Source organism: Xiphophorus hellerii, chromosome 23, assembly GCF_003331165.1.
Source record: "Xiphophorus hellerii strain 12219 chromosome 23, Xiphophorus_hellerii-4.1, whole genome shotgun sequence".
Taxonomy (NCBI): Eukaryota; Metazoa; Chordata; class Actinopteri; order Cyprinodontiformes; family Poeciliidae; genus Xiphophorus; species Xiphophorus hellerii.
In genome coordinates this window covers 25,063,400-25,073,362 of record NC_045694.1, presented here as the reverse complement: position 1 = coordinate 25,073,362, position 9,963 = coordinate 25,063,400, and the positions used below count along the sequence as shown (strand labels likewise).

The following is a 9,963-nucleotide window of genomic DNA, read 5'->3' as shown; positions in this document are numbered from 1 at the left end:
TTTGAGCCAATTAGGACGTAGGAAAACAAATGGCACTCCAGGATTGGCTGTTTCACAAACACCAGCCAATAGCGTGGCATGTAGCATTGTGTCTGAGTATTTCAGCTTCCCCAGCTGCATTTTGTTTGAATGTAGCAGAGTAAATATCTGTGAGTAGGTGAGGTTTCCACAAGTAATTTGGAGTCACGTTCCAGAGAAAAATCCAAGGATAGTGAATGTCAGACCACCACTGTACACAATTATTTTTTTTTTATCAAGGAATGGTTGAAAATTAATACACATATTTTATTTCCTGAATTCTCACAGCTTGTTTTACCAGTGTAACATGAAATCTCAGGGAACAACCTGGTAATTCACACATAATAACTTTAATCAGCATTGTAACCCAATAAAGTGAGCTTTCTTTTTCAGCGAGAATAATTACTATAGCCATGTATAATCTTTGCAAAAAAATGTAACAGATCTTCTATTGATTAACAATACTGACACTTATGAACAACATAATTTTCAGTTGAGCACTTTTTTTTTCAGTGTGAAAGCACTGGCTATGTACATTCTTGATTTTAGATACACACTCATACAAACTACAGTTGGAGCACACCAGAGGTGGAAACCACAGGAGGTTTCTTCTCTAAAGGGGAGTGCCAGAGTCAACAAGGCCTCTCTTACACAATATGTAAACGGTAGTATATCCGAGGTAAACCATGGGGGAGTGGGCGGAACTCAAAATGGCAACCGGAGACCTCGTGATTGGAGTCATGAAGAGGATCGTTCACTGGCCACCCTTAAGTCTTCCATCTTTGTAGTTCAGTGGTTTTTAAACACGGTCCCAAATGATTGAACAGTGTTGAAACAGTAAATGGCAGATTGTCAGTCCATCAGTCCGTCGGTCAGTCTGTCAGTCAGGATACAAAAAGCAAAGCCACAGCCAAACCACACCGCTTGTGCCACTGTTAGAAATCGGAGAAACTGGACGATAATAATAAAATACCATCATTTTGTCACAATTAAAGGCATTTGGAAGTTTGTTTTTGTTCCCCTACCCCCATTCTCTCTTCTTGTTCTCCGTAGTTATCGTCTTCTTTTTTATTTTTCAGTAAAGTATAGAAACAGTAGAACAAATCAGAGCAGAGTAGAAACAGGCAGTCTTTGGTGGGATGGGGGGCTGTTTGTGTGTCTCTGTTACCTGCCCCCCACCTCGCTAAGTGTCATAAAGTGGATGTTGGCGGGGCAGTCGGACAGCTCCGGCTGCTGCTCTATAGGCAGGGAGTAGTAGCCGTCGTAACCCTGAACGCGACCACCGGACAGCAGCTGCTGCTTCTCCGCCTCGCTCCACGACCGGCTCCCAACGTCCCCTAAATCCAACCGCTTCCTCTCCTTCTCCCACGCGCCCTCCACCGCCCTCTTCCTCGCCTCCTCCTTCACCCGCGCCCTCTCCTCCTCCTCGGTACCGCCATAGCGCACGCACAGGCACAGCGGCCCCTGCTGGAGGGTGATGTCGGCGAAGCGTCGAGTCCTGCCGTTCACCGTGGCGCTCATTTGGGACACGCTCACGTTGACGCCGCTCTCCAGGATGCGTCCCCCGACGCCCAGCCCCAGGGCGAGGTCCTCCTCGATGGGACGGGACTGCAGGAAGTGGTGCGTGTCGCAGCCGTGCACGGTGAAGCTCAGGCCGGTGAGGTGGACGGCGCTGTTCAGGATGGCTGCCACCCGCCTGCTGTCCTCGCTGGCCACGCCGATGACTTCCGCGCTCACCCGACCGTGCGACACCGCAAAGCGGATGTTGGGGCCGAGAATGAAGGGTCGGGATCCAAAGGGCGGAGGATGAGATGGTCTGTGGCAAGCTGAGCCCACGGGCTCGGAGACCAGAGGTAACCTCTCCAGGGAGATGAAGCTCCTCAGCTGTCTCCTCAGTTCGCACTGGATTCCCAGCACCATCTGGGGAAAAAAATGGGACATTTATATTGTGCAGCTGGGATTAATGTGCTCGTTTGTGATTTATGTTTATAGTAGCTGCCTTTACATTTGTAGAAAACATTGCTAATTCAAACGTTGCTAATAACGAAGTATGCACACGACCGTAGAAGTGGTTTAAGAGTTAAGACTGACGTGATGCCGTCATAAAAATAACATCTGTCATCAGCTACGTTCACTGGAGCCGATTTTTAAAAATACGTCAGATTTTTTCTGCCCTTACGTGACTAGTATCTGATGTTTGTGTGACAGTCTGAACAACACAAATCAGATTTTTACAACTGCCACCCAGGTCACTTGGATATGTGGTCCAAAATCCTAAATCCTCTGTCTGTACGGCCAGCTTGTGTTCATCCGACCTGAAAGTCATCGATACCTGAAAGTCATCGATACTTGACAAATGTCATTATTCTGCATCCTGATTCATGAAAGCGGGAACAAAAACACCAAACATGGCGGACGTTAAGATGTGCTGGCTCCGGTTGGACAACAACTTTAAAATCGCAAGGTACGCTCCACCATTAGCATTGTCAAGTCTGAAAAGGTGGAGCAAAACATTTCCTGGAAGCCGAAAAGTTCAACACCCCTTAAAAGAAAAGTCACGGGGGCACAAGGTTTCGGTCAAACAGATAATCAGGCAGAACATCGTCACATTATTCAAACCACTGTTCGTGTCTGCGTCACGAACAGCATCCAAGTTTACTTCAGCAAACACTGGACACGCTTGCTACGCGTCACATCACTGCGTCACGTCTCTGCATTCCTCACTGTGTCACGTCACTGCGTCACGTCACTGCGTCACGTCACTGCGTCACGTCACTGCGTCACGTCACTGCGTCACGTCACATAACTGCATCAAGTCACTGCGTCATCTCGCGTCACGTCACAGCATTATGTAACTGCGTCGCGTCACTGCGTCAAGTCACTGCGTCACTTCACCACGTCACGTCACTGCGTGGCGCCACGTCACTGCGTGGCGCCACGTCACTGTGTCACATCACTGCGTCACGTCACCGAGTTACGTCAGGTCACTGCGTCACATCAAGGCACTGCGTCATGTAACTGCGTCACGTTAAGGCACTGAATCATGTAACTGCGTCGCGTCACATCACTGTGTCGCGTAACGTCACTGTGTCAAGTCACATCATTGCGTGGCGCCACGTCACTGCGTCTCGACTAAAAACCCACCTGTTTAGAATTGTATATGAAATGTAATCAATTACAAATTTATTTATGGAACTTGACTTAATGTCGTGTTTTGATTGTTGATTCTATCTTGCATTGTGTTTTTGTGTTTGTTATGATGTAAAGAACTTTGAAATGCCTTGCTGCTGAAATGTGCTATACAAATAAAATCTGATTGACTGATTGATCAACGAGACTCGAATATGTGAAAATGCGAGGAGGACGGAGGCCTCCGTAAATGGGTCGCACACATTACTCGCTTCAAAGTTGACACTTTTAATGTATTAAAAGTGTCATTAACCAAATGACACTTAATTTAATGTCAGTATTGTGCACACCCCATCGAATAAAGTGCTATTGTTTAATCCTGCAATGACCTGGAAATATGGCCGCAAAAAAAAAAAAAACTGAATAAAACCAAACGGTCACTTTGCAATAGACACAAAACTAAGTTTTTCTACTTAAGAAGGAGCTGCCAATACACTCTAAATTAAATCAAAACTACAAACTAATAATTTCATTCTTCGAAGAGAATGTCTTATTATTGACTTTTGGGAGATTTAAGCTTTTATTGTCAATTAGAAAAATAACTCTAAGTCCAGGAAGTGACACACAATCAGCAGCCAATTAGTTTCTCTGTGCCTCTGCGGAGGACTTTGGCCTCCACTTACAAGCTGTCTCAAAACGTTAAATGAATTAGATTGATGAGTAATTATGGGAGAAAATGAATCGGGAACATGAATGCTTGGCATAGAAAGAAATAACTGGCCAGATCTTTATTTGCTCAACTCAACTAATTGCTTATTAATTTCACTAATGTTTTTTTTTTTCATGCTTCAAAAGTCTGTTTTATTTGAGTTTTCTACCGTAGCGAAAGCTTAATCTATACAGTCAATCACTTGAGCTAGAAAAGTTTGCCAACCACATGGCACAAGACATCTACCCACACCCAGTATGCAGTTCAGCTACATTTTCACAGCATTATTTGGAGTATATCTCTTAACATGGAACCTCTGCCCACTTTGAGTTTTTCCCATTTGAGGCGGGAAAACTTCCCTTAAGTTGGACGGTTTCTGCTTGCATAAAGCAACGTCAGGCAGAACTCATTTGGACTGAGTTGTTTTCTTCAGCCTGCCAATTGAAGGCAGTGAAACTTATTCCCTGCAGGTGCTTAAGTACGTCTTTGGCAGTGTGAATGACTGTTGTCATGCAAACATGACAACAGTCGATTTAATACTCGCCTCTTAGCAGGACAGCAAAAAGAAGAACTAATCTGTAAATAGTATCATTTGTTGATCCTTTAAATTTCCCTGTGGGTCACCAGGCTTTAGTTGCCCCTCAACCAGGATGTTTGTTTATTTTAAATAGGGTTCTTCATAGCGACAGTACAGATGAATTAAGCTAGGTTTATAGTTGACGTCCATGGGGGTGTGCACCTGTTGCGCCATCGGCCTCACACACTATTTCCAGTTGTTGCAACTTTGAATATTTTCTTAACACAAAAACACGGTGGGCCACTTTTGAACTGCCCTACTGCGCCTAACACTGGATTTAATTTGACCAATTATCAGGGCTCTGCAAAAGCGGACAGCGTATTAGACCTACCACGACTGTGGAGAATTTTCTTTAAGCATTCGTGCCCAAATAGGCCCATTTGATGTTTTTCTATCTATATAACTAAAATAGATCCTTCTGTCTGTAAAAAAAAAAAAGTAAAGTCTGGGTTGCTTTTACTTTATATTGCTTACCAAATGACATTTTAATATCCACTCTGAAGTCATGCTGCTCCTCTACGGTAATATTTGGCCTCTTTTGATACATCCTTGACAAATTCACTGCTCCATTTGGAGAAGTTGTATTTAAAAAAAAAAGAAAGAAATGTTGTAGCCACCATTTATCTGTGATACTAGGATGGAAATATTTTTGAAGGGGCTTTAATGTGTTGAATACATGATAGTCCTGAAAATAATTCCTATTTGGGCCGGTTTGTCATGGAGAAGTGTCAGGGAATTTTGTGCAAATTGAAGGAATGGTAATTTACAATAAATAAAGAGAAAGGATGTTCAGGTCTCTTTTTCTCAAGAATAGAAACGGAAATGAAAGTACAGCTTTCAGGATGACATAAAACCTCACTTCTAAAGGTCATCACTAAACATCATCTAAACCAAAACCCAAGCATTTCAGGCGGAGAACAATTTGTCTAAAACAACGTTCAGATCAAACGCTGAGGTTTGGATTTAAAAACCACTGGGGCAGTTAGATCTTAAGATACGGGCAAAATCCCAGAGGATATCTGTGCCTGGCTTAAAGAGACACAACCAAAGGCACTAGCATCTGTAATTGTGACACAAAGGAAGTCAGGAAAGTATTGATTCTATGGTTTCATGAAAAACAACCAAGAAAAGCCAATGAATGCTTTTCTCAAGGCCTTAAGTGAAGCGTATAAAGAGGGTGGATAAAATATTAAATGTTCAAGCAGATAGTTTGTTAATGTTTATTTGTAAATGTGCTCATTTTCTACTTTGAAACCAACAACCCATTTCAAGCATGACTGCGCAGAGGATGCGTCCTCGGGCCGGGCCGGAGCCGATCCCAGCCTAGTCGAAATTTTAATTGCCTCCTCCGCGGCTCTGGAAAAGTTGTGCTATGTAAAATAAAATGTTTTGGAGATAATTAATAAATGCAAAGGTAGAATATAGAAAAGTTGAACGCGGGTCATACTGCCTACATTCAATAAGATATATTTTTGCTGTAAAGTTAGTTTGCACGTCATGACTGTCATGACATGTTAACAGCTCAATCTCTATGCAGCATAAATTATATGTCATAATAATAATTGTCGGTGACGCCTCAACCAATCTGGCCAGCAAGGTTAGAAGTCTAGGCAGAGATATTACATGATCACAAACATTATGATTGATGGAAAAGATGGTTCGGACTTCCTCCTTCTCTCTCTGCTCTTTGGTCCTGCTTCTGTATCAAATCCACTGGGATCTGTGATCATAGCTCAGCCATTATTTGGGCGTTTGAGATGCTAAACAGAAACATTATTGCCATGGTTACGCATCATAGCAACTGTCTGAAAGTAGAAAAAAGTAAGAGCAAAAATCCTCCCAGCTGCTATAAAATGGAATAATTGTCCAAAAAAAAGTGACGCCTCAACCAAAATAATGATGACCAAAAAAGGAACAAATTTCAGAACGACCGTAGCAGAGCTATTCCAACATGAAGTCAAACTGTGCAAAGAGAGAAGAGCCTGTAGATGACCTACCACTTTCTGTCAGAGAAATGTCACATTCAGTAGAATGTTATCCACATAATAAGTAGTTGAGCATGCAAATGGACATGTTTTGTATACACTGCACCCCTTTGGTTCTGCAATTCAATCTACGTCATCTGAAAGCCCGCAGTGCAGTGATGTCGACTTATGTGATGCAAAAGTGAAGCTGATTTGCATTTGTGGTTGCATGTTTTTTGGGGGAGAGATAATGCCGAAGGTGGCTTCGTATAACAATTTTCAGACATCAAGATTTCTAATTTTTATTTCCAAACAATGCACCGGCCCATTGACGAGTGTTTTTGTGCAGGCAGGAAATTCTCACCTTGCTGGAGTCCCAGTCCTGCGTCTTCGTCTGGGTCTTCATCAGTTCATATGTTTGTTCCATTCTGCTCACTTCAGGCTTTGGGAAACCCGGGACAACATTATGAAGCTGGAAGCCAAACAGCTGCAGCCACCTACCAATGTCTGGACACACACACACACACCAAGACACACACACACACACCCACCCACGCATACACCCCCACACCCCCCCACACACCCACACACACATACACATACATACAGAAAGAGAAAATTGCATTCAGGGAAAGACTTCAAATGTACTGTGTACACTGTGAAGCAAACAAAAAGTCATAAGGCCGGTTAAAGCAACACCTTGCACAGGAAATCACACAATCTATGAGCATAATGCGAGGCAGAGACGAGTCGCTCAGACACATACAGATTCCATCTGCTATAAACAATCCTGCTGCAGGAATACGTGACAGGCCGAATGAATGTTCCATTAACCAGAAGGACAAACGCCCCGCCACCCCGCCCACCTGCATCCTGTATTCATCTTCTGCTCTCTCATTTCATCTCTTTCCCTCACCTGAGCTTCTATTTCATCTCTCGGGGGGCAATAGTGTTGTGTTGACAGTCGCGAGGAAGAAAACACCGCTAGACCGTGTTAAAAAACAATGCGATCAGAGGTGCGACTATCCTTCGCTGTCACATCTCCTTTCTATGACACGCAGTTCACCTGTGGTTAGCTGCGCGGCCCCTGTTTGCTCAGTCTTCATGGCAGATGTTTCTCTTATACAAGAGGGTGTGAGGGTAGGTGTCATCAAGAGAAACATCTGCTTGCATCTCCTGCTATCTGTCTGTTTGTCAGGTTCTGGTTCGGGTATGGCAAGAGCGTGCAAAAACCCACCTGTTGTGAATTGCGTCACCTCCTCCACTTTCCCGACCGGGCAGTTGCTGTTGAAGGAGTACAGGTTAAACGGTTTGGGCTCCCTGCTCAGCTCGCCCCACAGCTCGTGGTTCGGTGAGGTCCATCGACCAGCGAGGGTGTCGTAATCTCGCCTGCCGAGGTGGACCAGCCGCGTGAACGGATCGTACAATCCCCCGTGGAAGCCGATGGTGAGCTGGAAGTCGGGGTTGGTGTCCTGATAGACCTCCCCGTAGGGGGTGTAGAGGATCTCTTTGACCAGTCGACCCTTGCTGGAGAACACCGCCCTGGGGCTCCCCACGCTGTCGCAGGCGACGTAAAACTCCTCCCCGCTGCTCAGCTCCATCGCAATGAGGTGGCCCTGGAGGTCATAGTACAGCGACGTGATCAGGTTGCTGCTGTGGTTGTACAGGTGGCTCACCCTGGTGGGGTGCGACAGGTCGGCGTAGAAGAACTGCAGCTGCTCGCCCTCGCTGTTCTTCGTGGCCACGCGCCGGCCCAGGCCGTCGTAGCGGTACCAGACGGTGCGCTCCGTCGCCCGGTTGAAGACGCGGGTCAGCAGGCCGTTGGAGTTGTAATCGAACAGGTCGTTGGCTCGTTGGCGGAGGAAGCCGTCGTCGTCCACGCTGTACTGCAGTTCCCCGAGGTGTGTGATCCGGTCCCTCTGGTCGTACCGCAGCGGCGTTAGCCTTGGGAAACAGAGATCCGTTACTTCGGACAGCGGCTTGCAACACCCTTTTGTACTATTTCACAATCTGTCCTGTTACAATGATACAGTACGCATGCAATTTTCAGATTTTTAAATATGTTGGCAAGGAGAAGTGAAAGGGTGTTTTACAAATAAAATCTGAAAAGTGAGGCCTCCCTTACTCAGTAGAGGATATATTTGTGACCCGAGTCTGATCTGACATTCCAAATTATTCGCTTGATAGTCAGGTCGGGCTCAGACGAGAATGCACGATATAAAGTTCTGTTAATCAACTTTTGCTCTCAGTCCAAATAGAGGAGTAGATCATTTTTCCTGTTGAGGTAATAAAGAAAGTTCCACCCTGCTCCGCTCCGATCAGTCACACATCCAAGTTGATTGGAACGCTAAACAAAAGCTAAAGATGGGTCAAAGTTGCACTGATGATGGTGATCTCAAAATGAAAGTAGTAAAATCTTAACTAAAATAATACTTCCTGCCTACTTTGGTTCCTGCCTTTAATCAAAGTTAACTAGTCAGATCGGACACAATGCCCATGGGTTGGGTTGGATTTTTTTTTTTTAGGTTAAACTCTTTTACTCAGATGCCCCTGCAACCAATTACCTCCACTACTCGCATTATTACTAAAAAGAGTTCAATATAATCTCAGTAAACATGCAATCTACAAATCTGGTCTTCATTAGAGCATGGCAGAAAGAATGCTATTGTTGAAAAGAAGCTGTTAGAGGTTTATTTTGCTGTTTGCAACAAGCCACGCAGAGCACATGGAAAACATGTGGAAGAAGGCGCTCTGCTCAGATGAGAGCATAATGAAACTTTCTGGCCTTAATGAAAAACCTTATGTGTGGGATCAAAAATGCCGTTCAGCTATTATTCCAAAGTGAAACATGGCCGTGTGGCTTTTCTTAAGCTTGATCAGAGCTGATCAGAACTTACAGTGGTGTGAAAAAGTGTTTGCCCCCTTCCTCATTTCCTGTTTTTCTGCATGTTTGTCACACTTAAGTGTTTCGGAACATCAAACCAATTTAAAAAATAGTCAAGGACAACACAAGTAAACACAAAATGCAATTTGTAAATGAAGGTGTTTAGTATTAAAGGAGAAAAAAAATCCAAACCATCATGGCCCTGTGTGAAAAAGTGATTGCCCCCTACACCTAATAACTGGTTGGGCCACCTTTAGCAGCAACAACTGCAACCAAGCGTTTGCAATAACTTGCGATGAGTCTTATACAGCGTTCTGGAGGAATTTTGGCCCACTCATCTTTGCAGAATTGTTCTAATTCAGTTACATTACAGGGTTTTCGAGCATGAACAGCCTTTTTAAGGTCATACCACAACATCTCAATAGGATTCAGGTCAGGACTTTGGCTAGGCCACTCCAAAGTCTTCATTTTGTTTTTCTTCAGCCATTCAGTGGTGGACTTGCTGGTGTGTTTAGGATCATTGTCCTGCTGCAGAACCCAAGTTCGTTTCAGCTTGAGTTCACGAACAGATGGTCGGACATTCTCCTTCAGGATCCTTTGGTAGACAGCAGAATTCATAGTTCCATTTATCACAGCAAGTCTTCCAGGTCCTGACGCAGCAAAACAGCCCCAGACCATCACA

The 9,963-nt window shown here is 44.5% G+C and overlaps 1 protein-coding gene across 1 annotated transcript in view; it reads right to left on the bottom strand.

Annotated features, from left to right (window-relative positions):
* Positions 1–264: 264 nt before the first annotated feature.
* tenm1 (teneurin transmembrane protein 1) overlaps positions 265–9,963 on the bottom strand; it is a 300,806-nt gene continuing 291,107 nt past the window's right edge. The window contains exons 36-38 of the mRNA XM_032555180.1: positions 7,635–8,341; positions 6,762–6,904; positions 265–1,938 (exon numbers count right to left, since the gene is read on the bottom strand). Of these exons, the coding sequence (XP_032411071.1) occupies positions 1,183–1,938; positions 6,762–6,904; positions 7,635–8,341 (1,606 nt within the window). The 3' untranslated portion in view covers positions 265–1,182. The remainder of the gene's footprint in view (positions 1,939–6,761; positions 6,905–7,634; positions 8,342–9,963) is intronic.